The sequence below is a fragment of the Uranotaenia lowii genome, chromosome 2 (assembly GCF_029784155.1).
Source record: "Uranotaenia lowii strain MFRU-FL chromosome 2, ASM2978415v1, whole genome shotgun sequence".
NCBI classification, from domain to species: domain Eukaryota; kingdom Metazoa; phylum Arthropoda; class Insecta; order Diptera; family Culicidae; genus Uranotaenia; species Uranotaenia lowii.
Window position 1 is genome coordinate 275,319,470 of NC_073692.1, and position 21,250 is coordinate 275,340,719.

General features: G+C 33.5%; 1 protein-coding gene across 1 annotated transcript; it reads right to left on the minus strand.

The window, feature by feature from the left end:
- Nucleotides 1-211: 211 nt before the first annotated feature.
- LOC129742678 (uncharacterized) lies at nt 212-1,594 on the minus strand. Its single transcript, XM_055734604.1, has one exon. It carries the CDS (start codon nt 1,592-1,594, stop codon nt 212-214), a length of 1,383 nt encoding a protein of 460 aa, XP_055590579.1.
- Between the last annotated feature and the right edge of the window lie 19,656 nt (nt 1,595-21,250).

The window sequence follows — 21,250 nt, forward strand, 5'->3', positions numbered from 1 at the left end:
CACGGGGTAATAGTTTTTTTAAACATCTGAATTGATTGATTGATTGATTCTTTATTAAGTACTCAGCACATAAATGGCTATTTGTACATGATTTTTCAAATTTTACAAAAATATCTTACATCAAATTCAAGGTTATAAATTATACAATTATATGAATACTATCCTAGATTTCTGATTGGATTATTTGCTTCTATCTTTCAAATTTTAATTCTTAGTTCAGTTCTTTAACAAACATTGAAGCGCTAATCGCTCGTGTTAGTATTGATCGGTCATCATTATTTCTAAACAAATCATTTGATTGAGTGTTTTCTAGTAATGTTAGTTGTGTTGGTGTAGATAATTTTGTAGATTCACTTTGTGTTAAGTTGTTACTTTCAGTACTAAGTGAACTTATTTTAGTTGGTTGAATCTCTATTGTTGTTGATGGCGTTGCAAGTATCTCACTCTCTTGCGAGAATGAGTACTGCAGCAGTTTTTCCGACGACTGAGGCGTTATCGAGCTGGAGGAAAGCGCAATGGGTAGCTGGTGCACACTTGATGGTAGATGGTGTTCTTTCCGTCTTTGTTGGTTTGAATTTGTTGATTGCTGAGTGTACGGCTGATGAGGCAATGTTCCTGTCTTCGTTACTCGAGAATAACTTTCCGTAAGCCTTTGGACGATCGGATTGGGTGCTTGAAGGCGTCGTTTGGTTTTAGCTTCTCTCAGCGACAATTTTTCCGAAACGCGAATACGTTGGATCTCATATTCATCCTCGTACACTGGGCAACCCTTGAACAACGAACTATGAGGTCCCCGACAGTTGATGCATGTAATGGAATTTTGGCAGTTACTTCCATCATGGAAAACTCCCGCGCACTGAGCACACATCTGGTTTCCACGGCAACGATCCTTATGATGCCCGAATTTTAAACAGTTCATACAACGAAGCGGCGATGGTACATATAGTTGAACTCTGCAGCGATGAAATCCGACATCTATAGATATGGGCAAGAGTCCAAGATTGAAGGTCAACACAAACGCTCCAGTGTCTTCCGGATCTCCTTTAGCGTTCTTTTTTTGGATTCTGCGAACACCAATCACATGTTCGCTTTTCAGTTCCGCAAGAATTTCAACGTCAGATAGGAAATTAAGGTCACGACAGTAAACGATGCCTTTTGTGGTGTTGAGTGTCGGATGTTCTTCTATGGACACATTGAAGGACCCTCCTAGAATTTTCTGCTTCAGCAATTTGTCGGCCTGAAATTTATCGACTGTTTTAAGCAATAGTTTCCCGTCCTTCATCCTACTGATGGTAACTTGGGAAGTAATAGAATCTATTGCTTTTTTGATGAAAAACGGAGAAACTTTTTCCATCGTCTCTTCACTACCAGCACGTGATAATATCAAATATCGTGAACCATTATTTGAATCAACTCGTGCTTCCTTGGAGTAAAAACGTTCATCCTTGGAGTTTCGTTGGACTGCTCGTTTTTTTCCTTTTCCGAATCCCGGTTGTGATTTTAGGTCTCTTCCGCCAGGATCAAAACTTTCTAGGATTCCAAAACGGGATCCAAAAACCCAGGATGGCTCCCCGCCACCCGGGTCAGACGCCATTGTTGTTCCTTTTATAGTCTATACAAATTTACTTTATAACTGGTCACTCAAAAAAACAATAAACGACCTTGAAATCAGTTTTTGATCACGTTTACGGAGCACTCGAGAAATAGGTCTTTATCGCACGAGAGTAAAATCCGAACTCCATCTGAATTGATATCGTTATGATTTGAAAGCAGATCGGAAACAGCTTATAGCTATCAATTGGATGTTAAACTACCACTTTTGGAACTTTTTGTGTTCATTCATCCCCCACAGCAGCGCGTATGGCACTTGTTCGGAATTACCCCGTGTTCATAATTACCCCACTTGACTCTATGTACAACAATGGGCCAGGAAGAGATTGAGCGGATCAATTTTTACACTATCCGATATTTTCTCTGGTCATGTGTGGATAGAAATTTTTTATCCAAAACCATGATTTTAAAATTGTCCAACAAACGTTTCGTAAACAAAACCGACTCGAAAAATGTTTGGTACTTATTTGCCGTACAAGCAATTTCAAGGTTTTGTTTAACAATTAGCACAAAAATTGCGTGAAAAAAACAAGAAAAAATCAAATTGTAGTTAGATGCATATTTTACAGCAGAAAATATCGTTAGAGCACCTGCAACGGTTCAGGCGTAAATATTGGTTTTAAGTATACCAGTTTTAGCAAAATTTGAAATTTCAGAATCGGCTAAAACACCCACTCCCCACCGGTGTAGGAACAAATTTAAAACGGAAACACTTTCATTGCAGACACTCAAGAATTGAGAAGAAAAAACCCATTTTATTGTAAAAATTGCATAAGTTTTGAGTTTCACGGTTGATTGTCTTAAAATTAATTCTACGAATATTCTTTTTGACAGAACAATAATTTCAACTATTCTACCAGGATTTCATTAATTCAAAAGCAAAAATGACTACACAACGAGGAAAAAAGGTCAATTAACACAATTCTTCAATTAATTTTTTTTTTTTTTTTTTTTTTTTTTTTTTTTTTTTTTTTTTTTTTTTTTTTATTAAAAGTACTTCAATTTAATTACAAAACAATTCCATTACAAATTAGTTCAATTCATAACTTGTCATTTTCTTGTACATCTCCACTTTCTAACAATTCATTTTGTTTGAAAAAAAAATATAACACTTCCTATTACATTATTTTTGGTTATTCTATTTTAGTTACATTTCACTTCGTTAGTTTATTTCCTGAGCCGCATTTGTTCCATTAAAGATATTGATTTTGAACACGATTTTGATCTTATTTTATTTCCATTCATTTTAATTTGCTTCGTTCTTCCTCTCGTTAAAACGCTTTGAGATAATGTTGTTCCCGCACACGCTCCACCTTTTGCGCCTTGATCCGATTCCGCGGTAGATCCATCTGACGTCTCAACTTCGCAAGCAGCTTTTCGGCCTCGTTTTCGTCGTTCTTTCACTGTTTGGAATCCATCTTCATATTAATTCAATCAAATTGCTTTGAATCAATGGAATAAGGTTTTGTTAAAATGAATTGAATAAGCAATTTTTTTTTCAAGCTATTGCTGACATTGATAAAAGAAACGAGAAATGTTTATCCCAAAGTCAAAGCAATTTTCCCTTTGATTTGTCGACATTTTTGTTTGACAAAAACTTGTTTCACTATTTGTAAATTTATGTATGGATACAGAAAAATATGCTGATATTGACGAAAACTCCGAGCAATCCATACGAAACGAAAAATCTCTCAATATCTCAAATAAAACAAAAATTATAGAACGAACAATAAACATTTATTTTACCTCATCGAAAAATTATTAAAATTTTATTTTCGTTTATTTTTTTCAAATTTTAGAAGGCTAACTGGATTCACTAATTCGTCGAGCCCACTGAAAAGCTTTTTATTTAATGATATAAAATCGAGAATAATGTGACATCTATTATTTATACTTGAAATGGTTTTTGTTAACATCTATTCTCAATTTATGTTACGTGGGGTTACGTAGGGTGGTTGCAGCGAAAAAAGAAAACATTCAAATAATATCTCAAAAAGAAATTATTATTCTATTATTATCTATTATTTATACTTGATATGGTTTTTGTTAACATCTATTCTCAATTTATGTTACGTATAGGGTGGTTGCAGCGAAAAAAAAAAACATTCAAATAATATCTCAAAAAGAAATTATTATCACACCCAATGTTACCCAAACATGGGTGAAAGAAATCATTGTTGGCTAAAATTTTCTCACCGTGAACTAAATCGGTCTGTCGTATATTTTGAAATCCTGTTCCAAATTTGCATGAATTTGGAACAAAGGCGTATAACTGTTGGGAATTTTGAAATCGATAACTGTGCTAAAACAGCAATTAACGCCACCGGTGCCAGCCGAAATGTTTTAGCGTGGTCGAAAACCGTGTTTTGCATCTACCGTTGGACAGCCCTTAAAAGCCTAATTTCAACAGGAAACATTTCAACTAACATGATTCAGAATTATTTAAGTCATTCTGTGCAACAATGGGTAAGGGGACAACGATTGGCAAATGACCCTACTACTGTTATTTTTAATCAATCAAAGTTGACTTCAGTCTGCTTATTTGGTTTTAGGATCTGTCCGTAATAGAAAAAGATGTATGCATAATTGTGTCGTTATTTTCTCCCTTAAAAATGACAAAATTACTATCGTTCCATCTAAAACTAATTTCCGATTCAGTGAAGTGTCTAATAAACCACGCATATCTTTCTCACGTTCACATTTGAAATCGAAACCCCAGAAATGCAAAGCTCGGGTGGCAATTAGTCGTTGCGTCGCCGTTTCTTTTGCTGTTGTTTTGCCTTGCTCCAAATTGACGATCCCCCATGTTATTATAGCTCTCTGGTCGATCTGCTATGGTTCCGGTCCAATTTTGGCTCATCCAAATTAAGAAGAAAAAATATACGGCTCAGACAATCGAGGGTGACGTCGCCGATGCTGATGATGATGGTGATGATAATGGGGTCGGTCAACTTTTTCACGCGTCTTCTAATGAAGATGACAACCGTCGCCTTTGCCTTCGCCTTCATCGTTGTCGCGCGTCTGTTTGTTTTAACCAATAGTGTGGTTCATCGATGTTTGCCTACGAACCCATTATGTTCTATGAGGAGCTGCCCCATAAGTTGACAGGGGGTTTGGAGAAGCAGGAAAAAAATGGAACTACACAACTCAATTTCCCCTGTTTCCTGTTTGTGTTTGTTTTTGGTTCGTCTTTAGATTGGAAATGTTTTGCTATTTCTGCTGGTCGTTTTATTCAATTCTTGGAGTAAAAGTAAATGAATTAAGATTTCACCAACCTTCATAGATGACGTGCAATTGAAAAAGATACAAATACAAATACAAATACAAATACAAATACAAATACAAATACAAATACAAATACAAATACAAATACAAATACAAATACAAATACAAATACAAATACAAATACAAATACAAATACAAATACAAATACAAATACAAATACAAATACAAATACAAATACAAATACAAATACAAATACAAATACAAATACAAATACAAATACAAATACAAATACAAATACAAATACAAATACAAATACAAATACAAATACAAATACAAATACAAATACAAATACAAATACAAATACAAATACAAATACAAATACAAATACAAATACAAATACAAATACAAATACAAATACAAATACAAATACAAATACAAATACAAATACAAATACAAATACAAATACAAATACAAATACAAATACAAATACAAATACAAATACAAATACAAATACAAATACAAATACAAATACAAATACAAATACAAATACAAATACAAATACAAATACAAATACAAATACAAATACAAATACAAATACAAATACAAATACAAATACAAATACAAATACAAATACAAATACAAATACAAATACAAATACAAATACAAATACAAATACAAATACAAATACAAATACAAATACAAATACAAATACAAATACAAATACAAATACAAATACAAATACAAATACAAATACAAATACAAATACAAATACAAATACAAATACAAATACAAATACAAATACAAATACAAATACAAATACGAACAAAAAAAAAACAAGATTCAACAGGGATGTATCCTAAGTAACACAGATCAATCCAATTGGCTTTTTGAGTTTTAATATTATTTTATGAAGACTTTTCGATGGTATCCAATTTTTAAAATGGTTTTATTGTAACATAGAAAATGCTTCATTTATCGTGTGTTTTAAAAGAGCCCTGAAAGTTTTGCTAAAGATTGAATAAAACACTATCTTAAGAGTGTTGCAATAATGTTGCAAAAGTATTGCTAAAGCTTTAATGAAGCCCATACTTTCCTGTTTTTATAAGAGCTTTGGTACTAGTTTTAATAATGCGCTCAATGCGCTTTTAAAGCTAGCGTTCAAGCCAAGTTGAGAAACTGTTTTATTGGAACATTGAATGTAGGCATGATAAAACTAACTGACAGATGATTTGACAATCGAGAAGAACGTATACACGCTTAAACTTGGTTTCCTTTTTTTGAGAAAGCATAATCTGTTTTGAAAGGATTATCACTCAAAATTGAGAAAAACGTGCTATCAAAATAATATAAATTAACCCAGCTAAATTCATCTAAAAATTAAAAACAAATTTGTTGTATCCGCATTCAAATTTCAAAACAACCGCAAATCAATATTCGCTCAATTCTTAGGAATGTGATTGATCGTTTTATTAAGAATCGATAAGAATAAATGTACATAAGACAATTAATTTACATGTATGCCGAATAAAGTACTTGTTTTATTTATCCGTCCCTGTTTCTCGATGCGAAGTAAATCTATATTTATGTCATCCAATCTAGAGTTAACAAAATTCTTTCCGGATCAACCACTCTTGAAAAGTTCTAGAAGACTGCAGCTTCATTACAAGTGAAAATGCCCATTCTATACTTTAATCAGCCTCAACAAGTTTCAGATGATATCAATAGTCAGAATGAAGACTACTAGCAATGGCCGATCATTGAAAATTACGATTTATTTGAAGCGTAACGTAGTTTTGATTATCGTAAGGAAAATATCCGATGCACATTTTTTAAAATCGTTTTATCGCTTCCAAATGCAACAAAAACCATTATAGTTTTATATGTTGTATTCTTTTAATAATATCAATACCTAAATCGTTAGCATACTGTTTGCAGGAAAGTTCTCCCATACAACTGTTTTAACAGTTTTTAACAGTTACATAACCTAACTACATATTCAAAACACAATTATTTCGGAATTCTCGATTCAGGCAATGTATTTCACTATTTCTATAATCGTTTGCTAAACGTGTTATTGCGCTTCATCAAATCGTCGTTTGACGATTTAGAAAATCGTTTAGTTATAATCCTCAATTATACGGGTTATGATTAAGCTTTATGGCCAGGCTTTTGATAACAGAAAATGATTTATTCATAAATAATCTGAGATTATTTGATATCAATACCTACTTGTTATTTAAAGGTTATTGACCATCCTCTAATCATAGTCAAAAGGAAACAAAACGAAAAGTTTCATGAATGCCTTTTGCCAAGCAACAAATCGAAATGATCTCATTTATTGCGACAAACTCCTCTTCCTCGAAAATGGATCAATCCATAATGAGCGTGTATTCCATTTAAAGAAACGTCAAACGAAGTTGAGATTCAAGGTCTCTTAAAACCATTTTAAAACTGTTGAAATTGTTTTATTACAACACTTTTCAAACCGGCAAAAAAACAATTTAAAAGCTGTTTTACAGCTGCCTTAAGATGTTCAGCATTAACTTACTGAACGCCATGTTGATTGAGAAATTGAATCGAATTTACTGACGCCATCTTGCTAGAAATAATATTATAATAGGGGAGAGTGGGGTATCGTGGGCCATGGGGAAACGTGGGCCACTTTTAATATCTCAGATGTGTGTTGAGATAAAAATCTCAAAACGACTGTCATCGTCGTCGCTTTGCGTGAACATATATTCCTATATGTTGTCGACTGGAATACGCATCATGTGCTTCTTTTATTTATCAAGCTAAAAAAATTTAGAAAAATTTACTTACATTATTAAAAAAAACACCCGCTAATTTCATCGATGGGGAACCTAAAGTGCATAACAAAAATATGCTCATACGCTTATGATTTTAGTTTTGTCATAATCTTTCAAGTGGAAAAGTAATTTTTGATGAAACATCAATAAGTCACACACCTATATTTTTATGTTTTTATACACATTCAACACTTAAAATACATTATAACTATATGTAAAGTTTTCTTATGCCAAATGAAGATTTATTAAAAATATTTTGTCCATCTTATATAAGAAATTTTGCCATAACGTTCGCGAGCCAGGTTTTGGAATTTATGCGATCATACACAGCTCTCTTTTTTATTTCATCATCTGAAATTGCTTTAAAATAACGACATGAATTAGGAAATCACTGTTTTGGGTCAACTCATAAACTTTGCATGTTATTTGGTCAATTTGGTTTTGGTGGCCCACGATTCCCCACCATTTTTCAAAATCCAAAAAATATAGCTTTTTTTTAAACAGTCAGAATTTGGGGAAAATAGCATATTAAAAATTTAAAAAAATACCTTATGATACCTTGAAAATGTAGAAAACCATATCATTTTTTATTTTCATTTTATCATTTATAATAAAGAAGTTATGGAACAACGAAAAAAAGTGGCCCATGATTCCCCACTCTCCCATACTGAAAACTAGACATTTTTAACTAATTTGACAATGTTTGCGGTACTATTTGTTGTATAGGTAATGAATTTCAATGCCAAATAAAAATTGCATCATTTAAGCAAATTGAAATGTTACTCTAATTATTATTTTTTAATTTAAAAAAAATCTTAAAATTATTTCAACCTTGATTTTCTTTAAGGCGCGCATATGTTTTGATGCTATTTCGTATATATTTCACCAGAAATCTGAGGTTGCAAGAAGTTTTATGCTAAGACATATTTAAAATTAAAATGAAAATATTTTGAAAATAATTTAAATGCAATCATCACCAATCACCACATGTTTGGGAGAGAAAGTGATAACACGAGAAAAAAAAGGAACAGAAAGCTCCCACAGTAAAGTATCTATCAAATTTCACAGCTCCCACATTAAAATTCCTATCAGATTCCTTGACGTAGTTTTAAAGGAGCTGTGGATAGTCTTTAAAGAGCTCTGAAAGGTTTTTTAAGGCTATGTCTATAAGGTCGAATAAAATTATTCTGTTGGATGTTTTATTATAGAGTATAGAATTAGCTTCAAAAACGTTAACAAAATGGGCCCTTTTGGCCATATGTTAGCTTTAAACTAGTTGTGCTAAAGCGTAGAATGTGCTTTGGCTTATAAAGTAGCTTTAGGAAATAGTCTTAAGCGGACTGTTAAGGTTGGAATAAAACTTCAATTGTAACTTGGGTATATTCAAATACGAGAAATGTTATTTTTGTGTTTTTAGACCCCTCACTCTCTCCAACGCGAAGAGGGGATAGAGGAGGGAGGTTTCCATACAATATTTTTGGATCAGTCGAGAATTTATTATTCAAATTTCTTAGCAAAGGGTATTTCAGTAAAATTTTTGTTTCTATGATTGTGTAAAGCTTCTACCTCCTTCCACTGGTTCGATAGGGAAGGGGAAAGGAGAGCTCTCATACAATTTTTTTTTTATAACTCGGTTGTTAATCTAGCAAATGGTAACAAATTGGGAAGAGTATTTAGATTCAAAATGATGAATTCTTGATGATTAAGTTTCCCACACGGGATGGAAAGAGAAGAGAGGTGCCGTACGTTTGTGTTGACAAATTCAAAAGCTCATCAAAAAAAAGAAAACATAAGAATACGAGAAATGATTCAATAGTTATTAAAAAACCCTTTTCACCTTCCAGTAGGGGATAAGAGATGGGAAAATAGTTCCTCACAATTTTTTGTATTACTTGAGAACTTACCCAACAAATGGAACCAATTTTGAAAGAAAAAGTATTCGAATACAAAAAATGTTTCTATTTTTTTAAAGAAAAATTTCATACAAAACAGAGCCAGGAATGAGGGAGCTTTTATCGCATAGTTTTAAAAACTTTTCAAGCAAAAGAAATAATTTTTTACATAAGAGGTTTTTTTAAAATTCATGACCCCCCTTTTTTCAGAGGAGAAACGAGAAAAAGAAAAGTATGAAAAGCTTGAAAACTAATCAAGCAAATAGAGCCATATGTGAAATAGGATGGTATTTGATAACGAAAAATGTTGTTATGGCAGTAAACCCTCCTTACATTGCTGGGGAAAAAAGCAAGTAAAATTGAGTACTTAATATCAGATTTCAAAACAATCATTGAAAAACATGGGATGTGAAAGCTCTCATTGTAAAGATATCGAAAATTTATTTATAATGAAACTATGTTTCCACAATTTATTGATTTTTATAAGGTGCAGCAAAGCACACCGGGTCAGCTAGTCTTCTTGTAAATGATTCTTTGTTTGTAAACATTTTAACGTTTATTGTTTGTTTGTTTTTTTTTAAGATGCGAAAACTTCTCAAAAATTGACCTTAAATATGAAATACTATGTTAGCATTACATTTTATTGATGCGTGGTGTGACTACTCCACAAATGATTAAATTGAAAAAAAAAATCAATTACCATTTTACCTCGCAGTAACTTGATATCAGATTGAACCTGCTCATTTAAAAAAAAAACTTCGTGATAATTTCACTAAATGATTTCCAAAATAGCTCAAATACTGTCCCTCTTTTATGTATTTTATGTGGAGATTTATTCATTCGGTGCCATTTAATTTAAAATTTAAGTTTTTGATATTCAATCTCCCACGTTGTTTTATCACAGTTTTTTTTTCTGGGAACGTACATGATATTGATGTTCTTTTGACATAGTTTCGATTCTTCCACTGTTTATGATGTTTCGTGTACTAATGAAATAATTCCGATTAACAAACTCTCATAAAGGTGTCTGCAGAACATTGCTCGCCCAAAGATTCCTTAACTACATTGTTATGATACAGTTAACATTGCCCGTTTTTTCCTCATGTTAATCGTAGCTAACTCCCGAGTCCCACGAAGTGATGATTAAGTCGCCTAAACCCACCTTGTTTCTTTCAACTTCCTGAGTGTGGCGTGGAAGCCCAGGAATTCACGAATCACAGTTCTGTACCAGTAATTAACCTATTTCGCAGTACACAATTCACAACTGTCGAGCGAAGTTGCTACCGTGTCATTATTCAAATATTTTTCCACTACATATTTCCCCCAGGTGAGCTGAACCAGGGACAGTGAGGCGTGTAGCCCGGTCAGCTGTGCGATTTTTTACGAGGTGTTGGTAAACGCCCAATCGCTACTCCATCCACCCAATGTGGCCATTTATCACACACCTTTCCACGTCCCACCCTCTGCCCTAGGGCCCATGAAAGAGCGCCAATGGTCCACCTCCGCCATGGGGCCAAGAGCCAAGAAGTACGGTCCGACTTCGAGAGTGACAGTCCCGGGCAACTCAGAAATTAAGACTAATCCAGGCTCAAGGTTCTGCTAATAAATTTATTTGGTCCAATTGCGCTGCTATCATGCGAGGCCCAAAAACGTCCACCAAGTCCAAACTATACAGCTGGCCCCGAGAAACAACCCTTTTCAATTTTCGGATTATGAAATACACTATTTTAGCGGGTGGACGCCAATTGTGAGTGGACTAAAAATAAGGAAAAAAAACATTTCTCAACTAGCTAAAGACACTTCGCGCCAAGTTGTCTTTTCAGAGGGGGAGTGGCTCAATTTAGTTCTTCATTACATGAACCGATCTATTGTTAGGAAAGACAATTTTGGTACAGGAAAAAAAATCACGTTTTGAATTTAATGGAAAAATGGCAAAAATATAAATATAAATTTAAATATAAATACATTCAATCAATGAATAAAATATTTTTAACGTTTTTTCTTCAAGTTAAAAAGGTTATTTTTATAGAATAAAGAGTATTTTCAATCATTCAAAACTCTGTTAGTTCCACCGATTTGTCCGCTATTTTAAAATGGAAATGGTCCCGCTTATTATCAAAAATAATCATAAAAAAATGGTGTTGCAAAAATGTGCACTTTTTGATGGACGAGCCTTTCAAAGCTGCCAATAAAATACACTAAATGCGTTCTATAGAGCTTCAGTAACTTCTAAAGCCATCATAATTTATGAAACGATTGTAGATCGTGGCTTGTAACAACTTTTTCTTGAAGACAACAAACCATTTTATCCAATCTTCAACGTGCCAGATAAAAAAAGACGTCAAAGTCCTTGTTTGAATAGTAAAAAAGTTGGCATTTTCATCTCGCTATCGGTGGACTCCTTGGCAACTTTATTTGAACTAAAATATGCTCCATGTAAGACTTAACAATTTTGCTGAATACATCTTCATCCCTAGGCGCTATTAATTTTGTACACCTAGATTGATGTTTCCCAGCACTGTGCAACGGATAGGTTGTGAATAATTTGTGCATTAGGACTGAGATTTGTGCATCTTAGAAAATAATTTGGTTTGGGAAAGTGGGTAAAATGTATGATCTGAAGACACAATCCATCGTGACGTGAAATCGCTTTTCCGGACTTTTCCGAACAGTTATCATTCCAGAAGTCAACCAATTTTTTTGAAAATGAAAAAAATTATAGGAAACGGTCGCAAATAGAATTTCCTTTAAAATGAATAAAATTTGGCCATTAAAAAATTTAATTTTTTTTTTTGTTATGATCGATTACTTTTGTGACGTGAATTCACACTAGAATTGACCATTTTTGACTTCAGTACATACAACTTTGATTTCCTGTTCTCCCTGTAGAAATAGAATATCGGTGTCTTCAAATGAGTTGTATAAAATCAATAGACCACATTTTGATGTGCTTAACTTCTCGACTGAACAACAACGAACGAAGTTATGCTTATTTGAAATTGTGACGTGAATTCACTCGGTTTAAACAAAACAGGATATTTAACCGAATTCACGTCAAAAAATATCAAATTATCTTGAACCATTCTTCAGTGCTTTCAAATTATATGTGCTTTTTTTAAAACGATATTTTGTTGTTCCGACTTTTAAAATCATAAATTTTCAGTATTTTCACCTAACTTTTTCCTTAACTTGGATGTCACTTGAATAGCAACATATTGAGGAATCTTACGTTTAAACTACTACTGTTTATCACAATCTTCATTTAAAGAATTAACAAAAAAAAACTCTTTAATTTTAAATTTTTTTTTGAATTGTCATTAGAAAATAATGAATTTATTGAAAATTCAGCTAAATTATGCTCGATTTGTAAAAATTCGACCATCTGGAAGGTCAAAACAGCTGAAACAGTGTTTTTGGCTTTAAAACGTTTAAACAATTTTCCAAAACAAATTCATCCAAATATTTTAATAGATTATTTTGGAAATGTTGTCAAAATCACCCCTTTTTTCAACAAAAAAATATATTTTCAAAATTATATAAAACATGTTAAAATTTTTTTTCTCTTTTTCCGTTGGTTTTATGTGATTAAATTTATCAAAACTACTAGCTGACCCGGTGTGCTTTGCTACACCTTTCAAAATCAAATGATATTTTCAAAAACTATTCAAATTTTTATTGTTTAATTGGCATTATTTTAAATCAAATTATAACATAATTTATAAGCAAGCGCTATAAAATGAGAGCTGCGGCTGGAGTTTCGAATGGCAACACAAGGATAACACGAATATTCTAATCTTGCTCTATAAATTTGTGTTAAAAATCTGATAATTTGAAGCTGTCTGGACTATCTCAAATTAATCGTACGCAAACAATCTAAATTATAAAATATGGTTGTTTTTTCTTGATATGTTCTGAATTTATGATGAAAAACTGATAAGAGAGCCGTGATTTTTAATAATCATACCTAATTTTTTGGTTCCCAAAAATCCTCTTATATCAAATATAGTTCCATTGGTTGATGAGTTTTTAAGCTTTACAACAACATTTATATGGACCCTCCTCCTTTCTTCCCTTATCTACAGTGTAAAGCGTAAAGATCTATAACAATCGTAGAAAGATATCTTGTAACCAAGTACCTTTCCATGCCATATTTGTTTCAATTTGTTGGCTTTGTTAGCATAAATTGAGAACTTATGCTAACACTATTGTATTGGCCTCACCTTCCTCTTCCTATGTACCTATTCACTGAAAGAAGGATGGTGTGTCAGATAATCATAGAATCATACCGAAATGATTTTCCATGTTAAACTTCGTCCATTTCTCGGATTTTGTAAAATACAGAAGTTAAATGTAAGCCTCCTCTTCCCTTCCTATATTCCCAATTCTATCATCCTACTGCAAGAAATGAATTGTTTCACATAGAAAAAGTATTTTTCGTATTCAAATACCTTTTGATGACAAATTTGGTTTCATTTGTTCGATAAATTCTCGAGTTATGCAAAAAAAATTATATGGAAGCTCCCCTTTCCCTCTTAATATCTTTCCGCTAAAAAAAGGTGGGGCTTCAATTTATGATAGAAACATTTATCGAATCCAAATACCCTCATATGCCAAATATGGTTCAATTTGCTCGATCAACTATCTAGTTATACTGAAAATTGTAAGGGAGACCTTTCCTCCCCCTTTTCATCCACCTCTTCGAAGGAGTGAGGGATTCCAAATATTCATAGAAGCATTTCTCGTACCCAACGTTCCGTGTCAAATTTGGTTCCATTTGCTGTTGAAGTTTTTGAGTTATGATGTATGAAACTCCCCTCACTCTTTCCTTTCTCCCCACTGGAAGAAGGAAGGGTTCTCAAACAATCATTAGAACATGTCACGTTCCCAAATACCCGCCCATGCCAAATTTGGTTCCGTTTGCTTAATTAGTTTTTCAGTTGTGTAAAAAATTAAAAGAGGCCCCTCCCCCCTTTATTTCTTCCTACTGGAAAGAGGGATGGGTCTCAAATAATCATAGAAATATTTTTCGTATCCAAATACCCTCCCATGCCAAATCTGGTTCCATTTGCTTTATTAGTTTTTGAGTTATGTAAAAAATATGAAAGAGGCCCCCTCCCCGTTTCAACAAAAAAGGGGGAGGGGTCTCAAATAATCATTAAAATATTTTTCGTATCCCTATACCTTTCCGTGCCAAATTTGGTTCCAATATCTTGATTAGTTTTCGAGTTATATGAAAAATAGTAAGGTAGCCCCCCTCCCCCCTTCCTATCACCCCACTGAGATGAGGGAGGGGTAGTTTATATTCATAGGAATATTCTCCGTACCCAAATACTACCCCATGCCAATTTTGATACCATTTGCTTGATCGTTGCTCGAGTTATGCAAAAAATTGTATTTTGTTTGGGAGGCCCCTCCCTCCCTTATTGAGAGAGGGAGGGGTCTCAAACCATAATAGGAACCTTCCCCGGCCTCCAATACCCCTACCTGCCAAATTTCACGCAAATCGGTTCAGTAGTTTCCGAGTCTATAGGGAACAGACAGACAGACAGACAGACAGACAGACAGACAGACAGACAGAAATTCATTTTTATATATATAGATAGGCAAGTTTGAATTTTTTTGATACGCGTACGAATAAAAATCACTTTTGAGCGGTACAAGCGCGTGGAATGTGTCTAAAGACTTTTTTGAATAATGTAATCTTACAGTTTATTACTAATATTTTCCTGTACTTTTACTGTTTGTGGAAAACACTTATTTCTCTTAATCTAAATTAAAACATTTTTTTCATTTATTAAGAATTGATTTAGATTCATTTCTTTTAGTTGCTTCAAAAACTAGATTTTTAAATACCACATTCAAAGCGACAGAGCAAAACTGTGTTACAAATACACCCTGCTGTGTATTTAATACGCGCCAAGCAGTCGAACACACCCGAAAGCAGCCAAAAACCAAAAACACACCATTACTTACAGACACTTTGACTGAAAAGAAAATAAAATGGACTTATCAAAATTAAAAAACACTTTCACTCCGCATCAGCTCTATCAGCATAACAATAGCTGAAACCTTTTTTGAGTAGACTTACTTGTAGTTAGATTACGTAAAGCTGGCAAAAAATGTTAGAAATGTTCAATATTGCTCCAGAATTACGCCTCAATTAAAAATTCACACCCTTATTGATTTTTGGTATTCAGTCAACGTTTCTGTGATGTCAGGTCTAAAAATGGAACATCAAAGTCAAAAGTTTCCTATTTTTGGACCCTTCACAAATTTTCCGGGTTTTCCATTGATTTTCTTTAATTTTAGAAAAAATAGGTAGTATGGTTCATGTTCTTCACAATGAAAGTATTTTCCCTTTGAACTTTGACTTGGGCAGTAAAAAATCTAGATTTTTCTTATTTATTCTAATTTCTCAAAACACGCCTTACTAATTAACCTCTTTGATTTATCACTGATAAGGAGGTACATTTTTAAAAACGTTAGAAACTTTATTAGAAAGACTTTTTATAGCTTAAAACTGTATGGTAGGATTCAGGAAGAATAAGAGTTTATTGTGTGCATAGAAGAATCTTTATCCTATGCTATCAAAATGAGTGATTTACATTTTTTTGGCAATTTAGGTCTTAAGTAGGCTCTAGGTCCAAAATAGGAGCACTCACCCTACTTCGTCTAATATTTATTTTAGGAGGCTATATCCTCCTCCTCTCCATTTCTGCTACTTTTTGGTCAAATACTTCTTCTTTGAATGAAATTTAGGGCAATTAAGTGGCTTCACCTGTTTCAAAATTAACAAAACTAGATTATTTTTAAGTCAATTTTAAGCGATTTTAATGGAATTTGTGCTGGCAAAATCTGTCAATAACGAAGTAAAACCATCATGAGATTGACCTTAAAGTATAATCCATTAGTAATGATCGTGGGCTGCGAAGGGTACATACAAAATTACTCTATTTTAGGCATTTAAAATCCGCGAAAACCAAAGTTTTCGTTTTGAAAACCTTTTTTTTCACAGGAGCAGAATTTTGGCAAATCATTTTATTTTATACCAAACAGCCAGCAAACACATATTTTAATATGCTCGGAACCTTTCCATGAGCGTGGTTGAGGATCATGTTCTTCACTTCAATGCTTGATTTTAACTTAGTGAACACATTTGACAGTGTTTGCATACTTTTCCACCACTCACACGCAGTAATTCTTGGAATAATCAACGGTTTTGTCTGCTCATTTTGATGATAATGGATTTTGAAGAAAACAGTGAATGAAACAGTGATTTTTTTTGCTTTTTCTCTTGCATCGTAAATATCTCAAAAACGTGAAATTAAAAAAAAATAGGTCAGATAGTACTTTTTACAGGCAGCAAAATGCTGTCAAAATTTTGAATGTATGATTACTAATAAAAGAGCTATTTGAAGAAGAAAGTGTCCTAACAAGTTGGTAATATTTTGCAGGCTAAAAATTTTACAGATTCTTCAGAACACGACTGGCGCGTATTAGCCACATGGGCGTTATATGAACTTTCCCCTAATAATGACGAATTTAATACTACCTAACAAATTTTGCAACATTTAATGAAAAAAAAATTTTGAAAAGCTCAAAGCTATCGGTTTGCCCTTTGCCGATCACCGACTGACTAAGGAGAAGGGGCGAAACAAAAAAATTAATCTTTTCTTGGACAATCAGATTTTCTAAAACCTATGTACTTCATATGCTTTATGATGCCAAATGAAAATATTCATCCATTTTCTATTACTTTTGCAAATTTATTGACATGACGAGTAGTTATTGTATCGAGCTGCCCATATGCTTATTTGAATTTAGTTTCCTCATGCTAGGTCTAAATCAAAAATATTGATTTAAAGTTCAATTCAAATTCTTACTTTTTATGAACAAAAATTCACACTCGAATAAAACAATTTGGGTTATGTATCAATGGTGTTGCATTTTTGAACTTAGTAAACTGAAGATCATTTTCAATGTAAAATCGGGCACATAGTTCGTAAATGAAATCCAACAAAATCTCGAAGCACAGTTTAGTTATGCTTCAATTATAAAATTATGCAAAGAGAAAAAAGTACTTTTTCCAAAAACCAAATATCTCGAATAACGCATCATAAATAAAAAATCCCATCTTAAATATAAAAATGGCGTTTTCTTTGTAACACCATCACGTATAAACGGATGGTGGGAATGAAGTGAAATTTGCTCTCCGAGAATTTTCCGGGTCAGTGATAGATTTTTTTTTGTTTCGAGAACCGCACTTTTTATAGAAGGGGAGCTTCCATACAAAAAATAACTTGAGATGGGACACAACTAGAACAATTTTAGACGAATTTCGTGAAAAAAGATTCACGAGCACGAAGAATTTAAGGACGTGTTGATAAAGTTAAACATTTTCTAACGATAAATTAAGCAAATGGTAATACGAAGTTTTCCGGGACAGCTAGTTAGGTTATAACTTTTAATGGGAAAAATTTCGAATAAGCATAAAATTGTGTATGCGAATCGTTGCAAAATTCGATTTTTTCAGAACTCGACATGATTTATGACTTGTACTGAAAAAATCCACTTTTGCCACTTCCCAGTTCGCGCTTTCTCTCAGAAATCTACAGGCATGCCAAAAATTGATAGTTGAGTTGCCGAACTTAGAATAAAACGGTTTTTTTCAACGACACTCCAAGAACGCAAATATTCTCGTTTGTCCTGTCGAGATACCTAGAGGCAACGAATACGAATGCGTACATGCGAAATCAGTTTAAATTGTACACTCGTACGGTGTGTTCGCATTTTATTCCCCTGTTTTTTATATGGGTGCTTTCAATCGTAGCAGTCGACTTCTCAGGCAGGCAAACACACGTCTCGAAGGGAAACATACAAACACGATTCGGATTGTGTTCGTGTGTTTCTCTGGAGGGCGTGTCTTATACCGTATTTGTTTATGCCGAGTGTTGCACTAGTGTTTTACTGGTGCATCACTAAGTGCTGTCAAACTGTTTGTTTATTCGGACAGTGTTGCACTGGTTTTGACCTGGTGTTGCACTGCCTCGGGCAGTGTTGCCCCGAAAATTTTGTCAGTGAGCGTGTGAGTGAGTGCGGTAGCAATACCCTGGCGACGATTTGTGTTTGTTTTATCGGGTACGGTGGAACATTGAACGAGGGGAGAAAACAAATACGATATTAGATTATTTTGTGGCACTCACCCAAGGCACGCGTATGGTGTGTTCCTCTCTGCCGATCAGATGATGCAAAATCGCCAGAGAGATCGTTACGATCCCTCTGTCGATTTGAGTTACCTCTCTGCCGATTCATGTTTACTGGGTTGTTGCATAAATAATTGACCCATTCCAGCGAGAAGTTACAATGTTTGCAAAACAATTTTCTAGTATGTTGATTTTACTGTTCATATCGCACATTAAAAAAAAATAAAACTTTTATGTTCAGAATTTAGTTCGCTACAATTTAGAATCAAAAGTATTTTTCGTTACGTCACATCGCGCCACTTTTTCCCCTTTCCAGATTTTTTTTACAAAACCGTATTTTTCTGCTCTTTTGTTCGATCAAATTTTATTAACAGTTCAGAAAAGTATCGATTCATTACAACCCGCAAATCAGAGCTTTTGATTTAATTGAATGTTAATTTAAATTTTTAAGATCGGCTAAGTTTCGTGACGTCACAACGCATCCTTTTTTTCAAAACCCAGGTTTTCAATGCGCTGCGAGGTCACAAGAGGCATAACTTTCTTTGTGTTGTGTGGATAAGCTTTGTATATCAAATTGTGTCTATCTTATTCGATTACCACTTGTTCTCAGGGAGAACAGAAAATAACCACTGAAATAAAAAAAAAATCAATTCTCGCGTGAATTCACGTCGCAAAAGTAATCGACCACAACACAAACACATTAGTTTTTTTTTTGAGTGACCAGATTATACCTACTCGTTTCAAAGGAAATTTAATTTGCAACCGTTCACTACTATTTTTTTATTCTACAGTAAATTGGTTCACTTCTGGAATGATCACAGTTCAGAAGAGTCCGGAAAAGTGAATTTACGTCACGGTGGAATGTGTCAAATGTATTTTAAGGGAGAAACAATATAATTTAAAAAAAATTTTTTAGTAAATTTTGCATAACGTCGCAATTAATTTTACTGCTTACTATAGAAATAAGTATAGAAAGTTTAAAAAGTGTCTTCGAATAATATACTGATTTTGCCTAATTTTTTAGTTCAAAATATTCTCCATCAAAGTAAATAGGATTAGTTTTTAATTAAGTCAGCAGTTAATTTTTGTCAGCATCCTAGTACACATAAGCTCAAAAATGGAAAACTTTAAGTTTTTTTTTTGAAAATTTTTAAAACATGTCTTATGCATTTCGTTCGAAATTTAAAAAAAAATTATCTTGACCCCAGATCGATCAAATGTGTTAAACCAAGCTTCATTGTTGTTAAGATAAGTAAAAATATCAAATAAACCATATTGTGTACTTAAAAAGCGAAGTTGCAAATCTCAACCCATTATACTGAACATTTTCTATCAGATGCAGACAGAAAATTTTTGATTCATGATATGAAATAACGCTGGAAGAAGACAATAATAAGAGAAATAATCGTTTCTAAATTTCAGCTGAGATGCCTATTAAAGTATTGGACATTTCTACTTTTAATTTCAACCCTGTGAAAGGTATGCAAATAAAAAAGAAATCGACAAAAAAGTACTTTTTTTTAATCTCTCTGCATTCATGATCCACTTTTTATCCAGTCCACCGAGTGCTAAAGAAATGATTAAATTCTGAAGAAAACTCAACTGCAGGCGAAAAGTTTGGACACATTCTCTGGTTCCGGGCTAATTAGCGCCGGCAACAAATCGCTTTCTTTCCAATCAAGTCTAATTATATTACAACAACCAAAACAAGAAAAACAGCGTCAATTTCTCCGACACCATCTCTGTTTCTAGTACGGGGACCATCGCATCCATTCGTTGGGAATCTTGTTTCCTCGCTTCGATTGCGATGCACGTTCCGATGAACATAAGTAATCGGCTTAAGTTGCATCACCATCAGCTATGATGAAGACTGGGAAAATAAGTGCAACAGGATGCCGGAATAGCTCAAACAAAGTCGAAGCGTATCTTTTCGAGGCAATCAAATTGACATCTTAGATGCTCGGTGCATGTAAGTTCTCCGAATGGGGGCCACGTGAATGAATGAATGAGTGAGGGTGGACGAAAAACTTATTTCGAACGGGTATTAGTCAAATGGCGTACACCAGCCAGAATCAGAGTCAGCCAGTCTAGCCTCGTCTTGACTCGTCTAGTCAGTGCAGTCTATTCTGATGACTGACTGCAGATGCCATTCACTTACTCACTAGGCTAAAAGAAAATTTTCTCGAATAACGTGGGTTTATTGAAGGAAAACAGCACTGCTCGTTACGGAACTAGTAAAAATGTTCGAGGAACACTGTTCTCTTTAAAATATACAAAACTTTTTTTTTCATTTTAATATCAAAATTCTTTCGATTAACAAGTGGTTAATGGAAGTTTCCTAAAAGCAAATAAATATCAATTTGTGTGCCAATTAACCTTTGACAACAGCTTTTTTACCCACTGTTGTCCTATTACAATGAGATTAGCGTCTCCGGAAAACTGTCTCCTAACGTCTTCTCTGAATCGACATCCAGAACCATAGGGAAGAAAAACCAAAGCTTCCGACGTTTGG